Here is a 16,212-nt window from a genome sequence, read left to right as displayed (position 1 = left end):
CTCAAACACTTTTGCTTGTTGAGTGGCAGCTTGCCTATGTCTCTGTGAAAAGGAGCAGTTGTTGGCTGCAACTTTTTTCTGTGGGCCAAGGGCTGTGACTGGGAAGGCAGGCCAAGAGGAGACAGGAAAGCAGGGTTCAGGCTGTTACCTGCAGGAACAGAGTCAGGAGGATACACTCCATGATCTAAGGATATGCTCCAGCACCTGTCTTCTTGCAGTTATTCTCATGTTTGTGCTATTTGCAGAAAAGCTTGGTTTAGTGAGAATATGAAACATCAGACCAAATCATAAATCTCAGAAGATCCTTTTGTGCTCAAAAAATGTCTGAGCTCTTGTATGGAAAAGGTCCTTAGGTTAGGTCAGTTTTGCAGGTAGTGTTCTGTTACAGGTCCCTGGACACAGGGGCATATGTGAGAGTTCTAGTGAGTGAGCTCTATCTCAGTTTATAGGAATCATTTTCCAGTCATGACTTACTTTACTTTAAATCAAAACTAGAAAGGAAACAGACAGGGCTCTGCAGCCAGCAGAGAGAGAACTCAAGCTGACAGGTACTGGAAGGGGCATGAGTCATCAGTAGGATGTGAACAGAGTTGTGGTAAAACTTGGCACTCCAGTCCCTACAGTAACTGAGATGTTGCATTGGTAGACGTGAGGTTCATGGGTGGCAAGGGCAAAACTATGGCTCCCTGCTTTTTGTAAGGTTTCCCTTTCTGTTGGGTTAAGGTATAGATTTTCTTTGTCTCAAATAATTAAATTTAGAGGTATGGCATAAAAGAAAATATCTGTCCTTTTGCTCCAGGTCTGTCTTTGGAAAATGTCTCTTGTTCTCATTAGCTAAGTTTTTCTTTGGAGGAAGAAAACCAAGGAAGACAGCTGCTGGCACTTTATTAACCCAGTTTGTTATTGTACGTCTTTTACCTCATGCCCCTGCTGTTAAACTGCAACTGCTAATTAAGTGACAGAGTTGTGAATGGGGCAACAACACATACCTCTTCTGCACAGAATTTAAAGAAACTCTCTGGGGTTCAGACTTGTTAAATTGTGTATGAGAGCGCACAATGGGAGACATTTTGCTTGCTCACTCTAGAGCCTTCTGCAGAAGAAACGTGTTAGTTGTTATTAAAAGGGAAGCAAGCACCAAGCACTTTTTGAGCTGATCCCTAAGCAAGTTTGTGGGCAAACAAACTATGAACCATGCTGATAGGGCTTGACAGTTGATATGGCAGTCTTAAAAAATCTAGCAGAGATGTGGCTATATGGATTTGAACTTCCCCTTTGGTAGAACACTTACTACTGCATTAAAGCATCTCCTTCCTTTAGCCTCCTTGAGTCCCACTGAGCTGTTGTTGCAGCAGGATGGCTGAAAGTCCCTTGAGAGGAATCTGTGGGAGCAAGCAACGGAAGGACAAACCATCTCGGCCTTCCTCATGGTGGCACGAGTATGTGCTATCTTAAAGCATTACCAGCAAGAACATACATGCTCAGAGTTTGCTCTTAACTCCATTGTGAAGCAGCACTTCCATCAGCTCTGGGATCCATCTTGTCAGCCCAGCACCTAGCAGTTCCCGCAGCAGTTCTGGTAATGCAGCTGACTATTCCTTGCAGTTCCACACTGGTGGCTAGCTAAGCTCCTCCATGCTGCTCTCTTGCTCCCCATCCTTAAAAGGACAGGAAGAAAATAAGAAAAACAGCTCATGGGCTGAGATAAGGATAGGGAGGTCACTCACCAGTTACTGTCATGGGTAAAACAGACTTGGCGTAAGGGAAATTATTATAACTTATTGCCTGTTGACAACAGGCTAGAGCAGTGAGAACTTAAAAGCAAACTAAAAGCACCTTCCCCTCATCCACCCTCTCCTATCTCCTCCACCTTGAGTGGTGCAGAGGAACAGGGAATGGGGGATGCCGTCAGTCCCTAACGCTTTTTCTCTGCTGCTCCTTCACGGTCACTCTCTGCCCCTGCTCCACGTGGGGTCCCTCCCACGGGATGCCGTCCTTCCCACACTGATCCTGCGAGGGCTTCCTACGGGCAGCAGCTCTTTAAGAACTCCTCCAACATGTCTCCGTACCATGGGGTCCATCCGTCAGCAGCAAACTGCTCCAGCACGGGTCCCCCACGAGCAGCAGCTCCCCCCAGATCCCCTGCTCCTGCGTGGGCTCCTCTCCACGGGCTGCAGCTCTGGCCAGGGGCCTGCTCCTGTGGGGGCTCTCCATGGGCCGCATCCTCCTCCAGGCCACATCCACCTGTTCCACCATGGGTCTTTCTGCAGGCCGCAGGGGAACTTCTGCTCCAGTGCCTGAAGCACTTCTTCCCCTCCTTCTTCACTGAACTTGGTGCCTGCAGGGCTGTTTCTATGTTTTCTCACGCATCTCTCCCATCTGCTGTTGTGCAGCAGTTTTTTTTTCCACACCCTTTTTAAATGCTGTCTCAGAGGCCCAACCAGCGTCACTCACTGGCTCAGCTCTGGCCAGTGGCAGATCCTTTTTGGAGCTGACTAGAGCTGGCTCTGGTCTGACCTGGGGCAGCTGCAGGGCTCTGCTCACAGAGGCCACCCCAGCTCCCCTGCTACCAAACCCTTGCCACACAAGTCCAATACACTTGTGCACAGAAACAGACCCAATTTTGTGCTCCAAGGTAAATGCAGGTGATCAGGCAGCTTCCCCTCCAAGCTCTGTCCTGCACAAGTCCCCAAAAAAGTGTGACAGTTCAGTCAGCCATAACACTTCAAACACACAGAACACTTCAGTCCTTGAGGCAGTTTCTCAGTCAGCTTGGTGTGAGGAGCAAATAGTTCCACGGACAGCAAAGAAGCACCGTATACTCTAAAAAGTTGTGTAACAGGATCCATGAACTTTAGTCAGGACAAGGGCAGGCTTACTGAAATTCTGTGTTGAAACGAGTGGTGCTGGGGAATTCCCACCCCTGGGTATTCTGCCCAATTTCCTCTTTTTGGGGCCTGAACCACTTATAAATACCCTCTCTGAGAGCACAGGAGACAAGCTTCATCTCCTGGCTTTGCCTTTCTGGAGTGGTGAGTGATACTCTGAATTTACAATATGCATGCAATGTGTTTTTTTCTGGTATTTGGGAAAAGAACTAATGTCTTAATGTGTGGGACTTCTCTGTACTCATGAAAGGAGCTGCAGGAAATGCTGAAATGCAAGTGTCTGCTGTCCATCTGTCTTTGTTGAAGAATCTTGTGTTGAGCACAGAAGGCATCAGTCCTTGTGGGGCAAGAAGAGGGCTCGTGGGTTGGCTGCTAGCACTGGGTGGCTGCATAACTGCTCCTGCAGCTGCCTGGGCACGGTTACGAGTGCGATGAATGCTGTGTCAGAAATCTCTATAAAAGGTGCTCTAGAACTGCTAATCTCTAATTTTCTCACAGCTCCGTGTCGCACTTGGACAGGGAACCATGAGGCTCTGTATCTGCTTCGTGTTGCTCTCCGTTATTGTGTGTGCAAGTGCTGACAACCCATTCACACGTGGCGGAAGATTTGTCTTGGATGCAGCTGGAGGTAAGCTGCTCTGCTGCCACAGGTCTTTCCCTCAGGACCCCTCCCCGAGCATGGGTTATGTGCAGTCAGCGGGTGCAGCCCTCCAAGCAGGGAGGTCTGCAGCTCCAGATTAGGGACCCCTGCTGGTTGGTGCTGGGAAAGGGCCCTGGTCAGCCCCCGCAGGCACTTTCTGTTGGCAACTCCCGTGCAAAGGCCAATGTGGAGGAGCACCTCTGCATATCTTTTCCTCGGGCCTTTCCAAGCACAGCACAAAGGATGTGACAGGCCAGAGCTCAGGCTTGGGCGCACCCCTGCAGCCAAACAAAGCACAGGGACTGCAGGAATAGTCACTTGCTCATGGAGAGCTTTTTGCGGACAAGCTGGGTGCGCAAACCCTCTGCTGGTAAAGCCCCAAAGTGCAGCCGGTGCTTTCTCTGGTGCACAGCGTGGAACTGAAGGTCCACTGCCTGCTTGCTGTGAGACAGAGCTTCACCTGCCCCTACAGTGTCCCAGCTGAGCCGTGCAATACTTCCATGGCTCCATGAGGGTCTCCTCAAGGAGCCCCCTTTCTTCTGCTTTGCCAACCTCCCCTAGCTTAGCAAAAGAGTTTTCTCAAGGGAGCCTTGGGGACACATGGAGCTTTCTGGCCCAGCAGCAGCCTGTGAGCTTCTGGCTGAAGTGGTACTTGGCTGTTGCAGGGATGAGATTTTAAAGTTAACATCGCCTCTGTCTCTCTGCTTTCTTCAGGAGCATGGGATATGCTCAGAGCATACCGGGACATGCGCGAGGCAAACTATGTTGGTGCTGACAAATATTTCCATGCTCGTGGCAATTACGATGCTGCCCGAAGAGGACCTGGTGGTGCTTGGGCAGCCAGAGTGATCAGGTAAGGGAGCTTCTCTGGTTGTTAACAGTGAGTTCCTAGGGATCCAGGCATCCCAGTCAGAGTGAAGTCCTTCTTGACATACACACAGCTTTTGGCCCAGAAGGAGAGGGGAGGGGAAGCAGATTGTGCCTGAGCGAGCTGTCTCCACATGGAAAGGTGCCTCCCTTTGCACATTGCAGGGAGCCTTTCTTCTCTTCCCGAGCAGGCAGATTTATTATCTCTGCATTTTTGGTGGAAAAGCACTATTTTTCCTTGCTGGCTCACTTCCTGACATAAGTTACAGGTTCCATCACGGTGCTCAGATAAGGACTTAGCATGTGCGTGCACCTGACGCTGAGAAGTCCTGCGGAAAAGCTAGTGTTAGGCGAGTGAGGAAACGAAAGCGAAGCGATGCCTGTGCGGGGAGCTACGTGCTGGCTGGTTCACGGGGCTCCTTTTGTTCCCACTAGTGATGCCCGGGAAAACTGGCAAAGCGGCGTGAGCGGCAGAGGCGCAGAAGACACCCGTGCCGACCAAGAGGCGAACGCATGGGGCCGAAACGGGGGGGACCCCAACCGCTACAGACCCGCGGGCCTTCCCAGCAAATACTAACGCGCGCTGTGCCCCTTCCCCCTCCCTCATGCACCCCCAATAAAGAAACCGCCTTATTTCCTGAGCCCTGCTTGGTTTACACTCAAGTGCCTTTTTATGAAGGGTGGGGGGCCGGGGGGGACCTTGGGGGCCGGGGCGCGGGGAGCTCCGGGCCGCCGGGGGGCGCTGCGCGGCGGGGCCGGCCCGGGCGCCCTCTGGCCGCCGCCTCGCTGCTCCCGGGGAGGCCGCCATGGACCGCAACCCCTCGCCGCCCTCCAGCGAGGCGGAGGAGGAGGGCGACGCGGTGGGCAGCACGGTGTACAGCAAGCACTGGCTCTTCAGCATCCTCACCCGCCTCATCGAGGTGCGCCGCGGGGCGGGCGGGAGGCCGGGGCGCTGCTGGCGGTGGTTTTTCCGCGACCGAAGCGACGGGGCGCTGGTAGGGGTGTGTGGTGGCCTTTCCTCACCTACCGTCCCCCTCCCCCGGTTTCTCTCAGGTCATTAGCCCCGAGAAGACCGAGCCCAGCGTGAACCCTGAGGAAATCCAGACGGAGCTGGACGAAGAGATGGAGAACGACATTTGTAAAGTGTGGGACATGTCCATGGATGAGGTAGGGGCACCGCGATGAGTGACTGCTGCCGTGTTTCTGATGCTGCGTGTCTTCAGTCTAAATCCTGTCCCCAAAAGGCTGGGGAAAGGCATATAACTAAATGTGCTGGGCCAGCTTTTTGATGTAGGTGGTACTGCTGCTTCTCTGGTTTGGCTGACAGTGTTCTGTGAGTCCTTAAACAGGGCAGGTGTGGTGAACTGGTCTGAAGCAGGCTCATCGCACATTTCAAGACCAAGCAAGTGCTCTGTGTGCACTCCTTAAGCCCGGTACTAGATGAAAATCAGGCCTTCTGTTATGTCCCAGCTGCAGGGCCCTGTGCTGCTGTCTGAGGATACAGAGCAGGGCTATATGGGAGTGTAAGGGAAACAATTTGGTCTGCCTGAGCCACCCTCCGGGTGTGCTATGGGTTGCACAGTCCTTAGGGTCAGCTGGCGGCAATGGGGCCGTATTCACACCTGCTGGTTTTCTGTATTACCTGCAGGTGTCAAACTGAAGCCTGGAGTGAATAGATTCAGCAGCAACTCAGCTGCAACTGAAGTGAACTCAGCTTGTATTTAGCAATTTGATAACTGATGCTGTCTCTAAAATGGCATGTTTTTTTTCTAGCCATGTTAATGCTAGTAAATGTTTTTTCTGATCAATAAACAATCTTTTAAAGTTTAACTCACAGTGGCAATTTAACATATCTTTTTGGTATTTTTCTTAACATTCCCAAATTCTGGAACAAATTCTCAAGTAAGACAAAGATTTATTTGTAGTTCTCAGTTTAAGTGTTTCAGGTAAACATGGAAGATGTGTACTTCATTCCCAAACAGAGAACTAATCCAGTGATTTAATGAGGTGAAATGAGGAGCAGATTTCCATTTTTGTATGCTCTGATCAAGTGCTAATGGTAGTCCTTTCCCCCCCCCTTTTTTTTTTTTTTTAAATATATGTTATCACTGCTTGACAAAACAGTATTTGCTGAATTCTGCATGGAATTAGCATGCCTCACCCTTTGTTGAGATAGAGGAAAGAAAAACGAAATATGACTGGCTTGTTATAGAGCCTATCACTGGTATCTTTAATCACTGTAGGGGCTTGCTGATCTTCTCTCAGTGAAAAACAGGAATGGTGGTATAGCACATTATTAGTACTAATTGTTGGTAAATACTTGATCTCTTGTAGTGAGTTTGACGTCTCTGATTCAGTCCTTGATCTATGTGAAAGGGTTTGATTTGTATTTGGAAATTGTAAAATTGGAAAGTCCGTTTACTTTTTCATTCACTTTCTCCACAGGATGTCGCTTTATTTCTTCAGGAGTTCAATGCCCCTGATATATTCATGGGAGTTTTTGCCAAATCCAAGTGTCCTCGCCTGACTGTAAGTATGGGCTGTCAAAAAGCTGTTCCATAATAATAGCAACAGTAAATAGCTCTGTACCTGCTTTCCTAAATATCTCCTTCCTCCAGTTGCATTTTTGAATAAGTTAGTGGAACAAAGAAAAAACAAAATTAATTTGAAAAATGTTTTTTTGCTCAGCATTTTTAATATGGTCCAATCAGTAGGTATTTTGGTGATGCTGAAGGTATTCTATGTCATTATTGATGAAGGATTAAATGTATGAAACTTAGTTATAAGGCTAGTTATAATAATAAGTAAGGACTGGCCTGTTTTTTTCCTAATAGCTTGTTCTGTAATTACTATACAGAAATGGTCACGAATTTGTTTTGTCAGACTTACAAAAGTAACCTTAGCTGTTAGGAATCATTGGAAACCAGTCCTTAATGAACTTTTTTTTTCTTCCCCCTTTGTTTCAATGTCATTGCTTTGCAGCCTGAATTACATAATGCACTAGCATTTAGAAATTAAACCAGGGTTTTCAGCCTTACTCAGTGTTCTTATAACATGTGAAGTTGCCAGAACCTTTATGTCAGGAGATGAGTAGAGGCACACAGGCCTTTGAAAGCTCAGTGTTTTGTACTTTGAAAGTGTGACCAAAATTGGGAAGTCAGTGCAAATGGGCTGTCACTAGATATTGTTTGAAATAGCAGCTGCTAGAGTGCCTGGTGTAATTTGGCAGAGGTAGGAGAATGTTAATAAATATGATAACTTCGATTGATTAGGGTTGATTTCCAAGTTGCTGAAATTGAATGACTCCTAGAACATTCTGCATTAGCACCAGGCACCTGCAGGTGTTCTAGAGCTCCCTTTGTAGAAGTGTGCATCCTTCTAGTGACTGTCCGACTGTCTCGGCTTGAGTACTTTAATGGGATGCACTGCTCTTTTTTTTTTTTTTTTTTTTTTAGGAAGCTCATATTAAGATGTTTTTTCTTTAGGAGTAAGCGAGTATCTGTAAAGAGGAAAATCATAGGGTGATATTTTTGTTCTTAGGACTCCTTATTGCTTTTATAATAGTGACGCCAGATTAAGTTCTAAACAGTATATATAGACAATGCAAGCAGAGTTTCATTTTGAAATATACTTGCTTTTACAGAACATCTTAACTATGCTAAATATCAGAATAGTACTTCTCCTGAGTATCCTTTAGGCTAGTCTAACAGCATACCTTAGAAATATTGCCTAGAAATTGGTAGGACATATGAACTTGGAAGTCAAACTGGAAAGCATCTTTGAACCTTTCTTATTTTTGTCTTATGGTTGTGGAAATAAACTTGTGAACTGTGTTGCAGTTAGTTCATTATACCTTGTTTGGACTTTTCAGGAAATCTGTGTGGGAATATTGGGAAATATGGCCTGTTTCCAAGACATATGCATGTCCATTAGTAAAGATGAGAATCTCGGGTAGGTGTATATATATGTTTTATATGTGCTTTTCTGGACTCTCACAGTTATGGAATATACATTGTGAAAGGAGCTAAGTTTGCAGTGAAGGAAAGGAGCTTGCAGTGCCTTTGTTCACATCTTCTTGTCAAATCCTTACTGGTTGAGAAGTATTCAATGAGGAGAAATAGGATACAGAATATCGGGGTTCTTTCGTAGTCCCTAGTCAAGCTTCCGAATCTTAAATTTCTACATTTGGCAGTCTTGAAACGCTGGTAGTGCATATACAGTCTGTAAAAAAAATGGTTTTAATTTTAGGACGTGGCTGCAGCTATGAAATTAACCTTTTCGTATATTTTTGAAAAAGATACTTTTTACTAATTCTTACCTTAAATTTTCTATTTAAAGCCAAGTGTTATTGCAACGTTTGTGTGATTCAGACTCTCCAACTCTTCTGGAAACAAGCAGGTAGGACATCTCAGAAATTAATGAATCATTAATTTAGTTAAGCTGTGTTCTGAGGCCATGGGGGAAAAATTGACAAGTGGTCTCATTATTTCGATTATTTCGATTTTCCCATCCTATCCTTTTGTCATTTCCACTTTCGTCCTGCTGTGGGCTAGATTCCTGTTTTCTGTCACACCATTCTCATTATTTTGGTTTTACACTTGTAATGCTAAGATCAATGAATTGGCTTCTAATTTGTTAAATGGGCAATTCCTGCCTAGGTTGTTGTTAACTTGCCTCTCCCAGCCTGAGGTGGCCAACATTTGGGTTGAGAGAATCCGAGACAGCCCTTCAGTGTATGACTGTGTTTGCTTTATCATGTCAAGCTCTACAAACGGTGAGTAGCCAAAATGAGCTGAGAATAAGTGGTTTGCAGAAAAAATAAGAAGTGAATTATGCCATTTCAAAGACAAATATTTTCAATTGGGAGTAAAGAATTTCTTTAAAATAAAGTTAAACTCATGATAACTCAATAAGGACACCAAAATAAACTTGTCCAGCCTTTGCAGGGTTTGTAAATATATCTAAACCCAACATGCGAAGTGCACGTAGAGGAATAAGAAAGCTCTGTGGGGGAATTAAAACCAAGTCAAATAGAAGAAATTATTTGCACAGTAAAGGAAATGACATGATCCTCATTAAGGAATATGGATATGTCATTTTTGATCTTTGAAACAAGACCTAATTTAGATTATTATTATTATTTTAATCAGATATGTATCTTCCATTTTTAAAATTGCCATACTTGAGGAATGTGAATTGGAGGAATGATTCAGTTTCTCTGAGTGGCAGCAGAATACTGCACAGGCTTTGGGTATGCGGTCAATGGTAAAAAAAAAAAAAAAAAAGTCTCTCTTTTTTGTCATAGCACTAATTTTGAAAAAAAAAAAAAAAATCAAGCACCCAATCATGGAAACATTTTGAGTAGCATTTATTTCTGATGTCTACTCAATTGTAATAGTAGTTGTCATTTGTTTACAAATTGTAATACTTTAGCTTTTGGAACGTGCAAAATACCAGCTTATTTTTTTTAACTGATGTAATGCTCGTTCCAACTGAAATCACAGATCTACTTAAGTAAAATGCAGGTTAGCAGAAAACTGCATTAGGAACAAATCTTGGCATGTTTTATTTTGGAAGCAGAAGTTATGACTTTTCAAGAACTTGAAGTCTCTTTGAAGAAAAAAGTTCCTTTTTTATAATTAATTAGGTAGAATGTGTCAGTGGACTTGTCAGCAGTCCCTGTTCATCAAGCTCTCCACCACATTTATGCCCCAAAAAAGTAATAGGCACAGGAACCCATAGTAGATCATGAATGAAACTAGTATATGTCAACACTGAATTTACTCTGGTACTTGTGTATGTTAGCATTTTGTGAACTAATTTTTGCTCTTTTCTTGAATTTGGTACATTCTGTTGTGTGCAGTTGAATTGCTGGTAAAAGTGGGTGAAGTGGTGGACAAACTATTTGATCTAGATGAAGAGCTAATGTTAAACTGGATTAAAAGTGGCACGTGTCAGTCTGTGGGACCGTCTGTAGATGATTCCCCTGAAGAACTTCCAGATTTTAAGATTGTGCCTTGTATACTTGAAGCAGCCAAACAAGTCCGGTAAGTGAGATTTCTTTATGGTGTCGTGGCTGGGGAGACTTCTTGTAACCTTGTTAAGGCCCGTCTTTGAAACTCTTGATTTTTAGCAGGAGCTACATGGTTTGCCAGATCACTACAACACATGTGCTTGCACCTACCATTTGAAAGGAGCTAACTAGCTTGTTAGCAAAGAGCATGGCAGACTGCTGATGGTCTGTTGTGCATCTAAAACATGTAGAGAATGATGAGATAATTCAGTAATTTTATCTTTAACTTGGCTTTGTTTCTTGCTTTGTTCCGTGTAGCTCAGATAATCCGGAAGGACTTGATGTTTATATGCATATCTTGCAGCTCCTAACCACAGTGGATGAGGGCATTCAGGCTATTGGTAAGACACTTGCATTGCTACATATGATGGGCGTAAGAATGGCAGTAACTTCTAGATCATCAGGTATTTTTAATGGGGAGAAAAACAGTTCATGTACCTAGATTAAATTTGGTGGGTTTTCTTTTTTTTTCTTTCTCAAGTGCAGGCTCCTGATGGAGGAAAAGAAACTTGGAGTTTGCTTTATGACCTAGTTTGCCATGAACTCTGTCAGCCAGACGATCCACCGATCATTGTGCAGGAGCAAAAGACTGTATTGGCCTCTATTTTGTCGGTGCTATCTGCTATGTTTGCCTCACAGACAGAACAAGAATACATCAAGATGAGAAAAAGTAAGCCATACTTTTTTCTGTTCTCCTTTTTTAAAAAATATATTTTTATAATTGATATGGGGTGAAAGATGGTTAGTTTATTACTATTTTCTAGAGGTTAATTCAGAACACAGAATTCAGATACATGTTTCAATACAGTATAAGGCACCTTACTGGTGACTCAAAAAATCATAGCTAGCTCAAAGTTCTGGTACTGGATACTTCTGAAGAGTTATGGTAATGGAATCTGCAGATTCTGTTCAGTCTTCTCCACTGGCTAAATGCATGAAAACTGCAAAATCTGTCTTTGCTAAAATATGAGGTCTTGTTAGTCTTTTTTTTTTCTAGAGGGAAAAATTCTTTTCTTAAATCCATCTTTATCACTTTTACTTTTCAATCCATTTAGAAGTCTTTAGAATTACAAGTTTACCTTGGGAATGTGAGTCACCTGCAGCAGGAGGAGTTTTTTGGTTTTTTTTTATCAAATAGGATTATCTGGATGCACCTTTAACATGCTAGCTTCTCTTTTCCTTTTTAAAGGTGCTAAGTCTGACTGCCAGCAAGGTCTGGCTGCCTTTAGATTAGGTTCTAGTTTAGTATAGCAGAGAGATAGAAGTGGTGAGGGAATGTTGCGGAGAGCCCTGATCCTTACTTTCCCTGCCATTTCTGTAGCTGGGCCTGCACAAAGAATCTGCCCTCCCAGAAGGTGAGAAGTGGGTTTGTTTTCTTTTTGCTCGCAGGACTTTAGAAAGAATGGTGCTTGCTCTAGGTTATCACTAGAAATGCTTTCCTTCTATTCCTTACCAGCAGCGTATAATTTTAATAGGTACAGGTTAGATTGCAGTAAAGAAGTACTTGGTTTTTATGTTGTTCCATGTTTTTTTTAAGTCTTTGATTAAAAACAAAAACACTGTCAGAATATACATTCTTGTAGCTTTTGTATAAAATCTTCCCATCTGTTTCAAAATTCTAGTTCCTTGGTAGGATTGGGGGAAAAAATCAGTGTTAAACATTCACTTTCTTGTTACTTGATATCAGATATGCCTCTGATTGGGAGCTTGATTCGTATCTTACAATACATGGAGGGCTGCGGGAAGAGATCTGTTGATAACTCAAAGGAATCTGAACAAGAAGAGACTGGAAAAGGTGACCTAAACGAGGAAGATTTCCACTTGAAAATTTTGAAGGATATTTGCTGTGAATTGCTTTCCAATATGTTTCAAGAACTGACCAAGGTAAGAATAAACAAAGTTCTAAGAGGGATTTCAGCAGGGTGGGTAAGAAAAAAAAAAAAGTTATTAATTGGACGTTTTTCTGAGCAACTGAAATTGTGTGCTGGAAATTCATTAAGGAATTGATCAGAAGGTCAGTAGCAGTGTGTGTCAGATGGCAGGGACACAGGTTTTCAAAGGTATGTACCGTCAGGGCCAAGATTCTGTATATTAAATTCTCCAGGTGTATGTTGCCAATTCCTTTTGAATAGACCATCAACCCCTATATAAATTGATCTTCTCAGCTGGACTTTTTTTTTTATGGGAGAATTCAGCAGAAGAGACTTTTGAAGTGTCAGTTTTCACACCTTTTTTTATTAATGTCTGGCATTGTCTTAGAACTGTACGTTCTACTTGCTTGCGTTTTCACCTGTTATGAAAACGAAGTGCTGTAGCCACTGTGTACGCAACTGTGAGTTTTTCTTTGACAACTGCTCGTGACATGGTAGTGGTATTTCTCTCTTTATTTTCCAGGAAAATACATTAGAAGGACTAAACCAGGGACATTTAAATGAACAGACGTGTTCGTGTGCATTCCAGAACCTCTTGCCACTCTATTTTGCATCAGTGAGTATATGACAAAGTATATAACATGGCTAAAAAATACTACTCTTGCAAGGCCTTTTGGAGCCAGGTGTAAAACAGCATTAGGACAGAATTGCTTGGACACATGTAATGTACCACTTTAGACAGTCTTACCCCCCCCCCCCTTTCTGGCTTGCTTCAGCCAGAGCTTTGCCTCCATCATCAACTGATAAAAGGTCTAACTGTGCTGAAATGAATGAATGAATATCTCCAATTTTATGTCAGCTGAGAAGTTATCCTGTATGTTTTTGTAGAATAATTATATTCTGCATAGGAAGCTTTTCTTTATGTACTTTTACATGATAAAATAAGAGCTTGGGGAAGGCAATGTTTCAAATCTTAGACCAACTGAAACTGTGGAGTTGAGGAGGAAGCTATCTACCATAGAGCATTTTTCATTATTCTTTACGATGGCTACTGCTCGCTGCTGTGGCTGGGAAGATGGAGTAGAGAGACCCTTAAACTGACTATAAGAATTCTGTGTTCCATGCAAGTTAATGTTTTTTTGTTTGTTTGTTTGTTTTTATTCTGTGTGTGTGTGTGTGTGTGTGTGTTTGTTTGCGATTTTAATTCCAGGTGGAGAGTTTCCTTGAAGTTCTGCGTGAGGCTGATCAGACACTTGCTGAAAATCTAGAAAAACGTTTCCCAAGCCTGAAGGTCCACACCTAAGAGTGTACATGAAATACTTTCCTTTTTTGGAATGAAGATTTTTGACTGTTCATTACAGTGTTTCAGAAATCAGTTTTTCAGTAGATGTGAAAGAATGAGTTAGCCTCTGAACCAACAGGTGGCTTTTAAGAAATGTTCCAGTTAGCCCTGATTAAACTAGGGATAATCTGGTCTGCATGGGGAAGGAAACTGTTGTAAATTCAGTTCTGCACCTTCCATCCTGTTTGCTCTGGTGATGAGAGACTGTTGATTTCTAGTTGCTCTTCTGCGGAGTAGTGTTGTTTGAATAACTCCTGATCCTGTGCTTTTCAACTTATGTTGAAACAGCAGAATGAATGAAATGCACAGAGTTGTTCTTAATGTGATGATGGCATTTTCCAAGTTGCTGCTGGCAGAAGGAAAATTGATCAGGAAATCTCAGATATCCTTTGGCTAAGCACCTTCATGCACCTGATGAAAACAGAGTTAAATTACACAGATGAGAGGGGTTTTCTTTTTTTTTTTCTTTTGGATCACATCAGTACCTCGAGCAGGTATTTTAACAGATGTTTCATCCTGTACCTCTAAAATCTTTACCTGTCTTTGATTGAAGCCTTTTTTGCCCTGCAGCTCTGAGTTATGACACTTAGGCCCAGCGCATTTCAAAGGATTTGAGAATGTGGTTACCAAAGGTCTGTGCTGCAGCTTCCAGCCCTGGCAGCCAGCTACCCAAAGTTGAGAGTTGTAGGATGGGTTTGGATTTAATCCTTGGCATACTTGCAAACTTTTTGCTTTTTTAAAGCAGTTGGTACTTCAGTTTAGGAAGACAACATGTATCAGACAGTTCGTTCCTCATTCACATGTTTTATGAGCCATCTGTGAATGGCATTAGAAATGCCATGCGAGCTTTACTTTTCAGGGGAGTTAAGGTGCTAGGTCACTTGCAGTCAGTGAATTCACTGTGTACGGAGTCTTCTAAAATGCCACTTCTAATCACCTTACATTTTAACTACACTACATTGTTACATCCCTGCATGCAGTGCAGCTAATGTTCTTTCCTGTGTGTGTGAGCAGCACATCAGCTCCAGCTGTTGCTATAAATCAGAGTGTAAAACAATTGGTCTTCATCAGCTTTGGGATTTAAAGGAAGAGTGGAAAACAGAGCATAGGGAATAACTTAATAGCATTATGCACACGTTCCCTTGTTCCCCATGTTTTTTATAGGCTTAAATATTGTGCTGGGACCTGTTTTGTTTGCCCTGAGTTACCTGTACATGTGGTAAAGTACAGTATCCGTATGTGTATATAGCCTTTTCATCCAAACTTCTAGTTTTCAAAAAAGTACAATTTAATCTTTTCCTTGTGCTGCCAGAAACTTCTTAGTTGTTGGCAGGGGACTTAGAATTTAAAAAGTCTGACGTGTGTCACCAGAAAGAATTGCAGTGGTTTCTATCAATTTTTGTATGCTGTGTTTACTGGAGAAAATTGGTAACTGTGAATAGGATGACAGCATTTTTCCTACTACTTTGACATTTTTGGATATTTTCTTACACCTGCAGATTTGTAATAAAGTTTCTTTAAAAAAAACCCAACAACACTGTATGCTTTTATTCATTCCAAGTGTCAATTAAATTTGTTTTCTGAGCTACTGGAAATGTCTGTTGCTCTCTTGAACATGTCATTTTTAAAAGGAAAACTGAGCCTCTTCATACTGTCATTGTGCTGTAAAATATATTGTCCTTTATTCGATAATCATTTTAACTATTTCTTGTTTCCTGTGCTTGGCCGCTGTTGTGGTCTGGAAGTAAAAAGTCTCTCTCATCCAGTTGCTAGCTTTTCTGAACTCTGTTTGTCCCCAGATGTGTTGTACGTGTCTTTACAGTAGCCCACTACAGTTGAGAATTCGTTCTGGTTTGCATTTCTTGAGGTTTGGTGGTTTCCAATAGTGATTTAATGTACCAAGAAGGTGAGACATGATCTGTGTTGTTTATCTGTATTTGGTTCCTTCTAACTTACCATATACAAGTGCCCAGTGTTGGTTGACTGTTAAATGTGGTCTTGCTAATTACAATGAGTGGGTGAGACGTGCCATTTCCCCGATATTACTGCTTGAGTTGGATGCTACCTAATGCCTGTCACATCGTAGTCGAACAAGTGGACGATTTCAATGCGTGGCAAACCAACTGGGTCCCATCCTCCACTCTTCTGCAGTAGAAGAAGCTGTAGAAATTTTCATCGGCCTTGCTTTGGCAGAATGGTAACTCAAGTATGCTGGGAATGTTTGTCCTCAATAAGCATAGTGGAATGGAGACAGAATTCCCCACTTGCCCCACCAAACATCTGCAACCTGTGCTGCACGGGTGAGGCAGAGCAAGAGGTTGGTGCCAAATCATATGTATGCAAGGGAAATGTGCAATGTTTTTGGCATTCAGATGCAGAAGAAACCACTCATGGGTGTCTAATGTGTCTGGCAATGGTGCCCATGTATTACATCAGCCTGCCAGCAGAGATCTCCCTGAGCTTGTGCTTCATGAACATAATATGCCTGTTTAAACTATAAAGGTGTTTTTTTTTTTTTTTTTCTTCTTTGT

The 16,212-nt window shown here is 43.1% G+C and overlaps 2 protein-coding genes across 4 annotated transcripts; both read left to right on the top strand.

Annotated features, from left to right (window-relative positions):
- Positions 1-2,964: 2,964 nt before the first annotated feature.
- On the top strand, positions 2,965-5,036 carry LOC118244403 (serum amyloid A protein). Of its 3 annotated transcripts, XM_035539368.2 has the most exons (4): positions 2,965-3,032; positions 3,387-3,516; positions 4,243-4,381; positions 4,831-5,036. In XM_035539368.2, the coding sequence occupies exons 2-4, from the start codon at positions 3,414-3,416 to the stop codon at positions 4,970-4,972; spliced, it is 384 nt and encodes a 127-aa protein (XP_035395261.1). In that variant the 5' UTR covers positions 2,965-3,032; positions 3,387-3,413; the 3' UTR covers positions 4,973-5,036. The 3 variants fall into 3 exon arrangements, with proteins under 3 accessions (XP_035395261.1, XP_035395262.1, XP_050566895.1); XM_035539369.1 differs by lacking the exons at positions 2,965-3,032; positions 3,387-3,516 and adding an exon at positions 3,800-3,898; XM_050710938.1 differs by lacking the exons at positions 2,965-3,032; positions 3,387-3,516 and adding an exon at positions 3,915-4,156.
- Positions 5,037-5,147: 111 nt separating this feature from the next.
- SAAL1 (serum amyloid A like 1) lies at positions 5,148-15,268 on the top strand. The gene is made up of 12 exons (XM_035539642.2): positions 5,148-5,315; positions 5,449-5,562; positions 6,841-6,924; positions 8,267-8,346; positions 8,734-8,793; positions 9,054-9,169; positions 10,259-10,442; positions 10,727-10,809; positions 10,950-11,138; positions 12,156-12,352; positions 12,863-12,955; positions 13,550-15,268. Exons 1-12 carry the CDS (start codon positions 5,202-5,204, stop codon positions 13,640-13,642), a joined length of 1,407 nt encoding a protein of 468 aa, XP_035395535.1. The 5' UTR covers positions 5,148-5,201; the 3' UTR covers positions 13,643-15,268.
- Positions 15,269-16,212: the final 944 nt, after the last annotated feature.

This window comes from Cygnus atratus, chromosome 5 (genome assembly GCF_013377495.2).
Source record: "Cygnus atratus isolate AKBS03 ecotype Queensland, Australia chromosome 5, CAtr_DNAZoo_HiC_assembly, whole genome shotgun sequence".
In the NCBI taxonomy this organism is placed as follows: Eukaryota; Metazoa; Chordata; class Aves; order Anseriformes; family Anatidae; genus Cygnus; species Cygnus atratus.
This window is presented reverse-complemented; position numbering and strand designations above follow the sequence as displayed.

Bases quoted from the DNA above. Each gene is read 5' to 3' on its own strand.
- LOC118244403 (XM_035539368.2), top strand. From the start codon at position 3,414: ATGAGGCTCTGTATCTGCTTCGTGTTGCTCTCCGTTATTGTGTGTGCA. The intron at 3,517-4,242 runs GTAAGCTGCTCT...TGCTTTCTTCAG, and splicing joins TGTCTTGGATGCAGCTGGAG to GAGCATGGGATATGCTCAGA. The intron at 4,382-4,830 runs GTAAGGGAGCTT...TGTTCCCACTAG, and splicing joins TGGGCAGCCAGAGTGATCAG to TGATGCCCGGGAAAACTGGC.
- SAAL1 (XM_035539642.2), top strand. From the start codon at position 5,202: ATGGACCGCAACCCCTCGCCGCCCTCCAGCGAGGCGGAGGAGGAGGGC. The intron at 6,925-8,266 runs GTAAGTATGGGC...TGGACTTTTCAG, and splicing joins CCAAGTGTCCTCGCCTGACT to GAAATCTGTGTGGGAATATT. The intron at 12,956-13,549 runs GTGAGTATATGA...TTTTAATTCCAG, and splicing joins TGCCACTCTATTTTGCATCA to GTGGAGAGTTTCCTTGAAGT.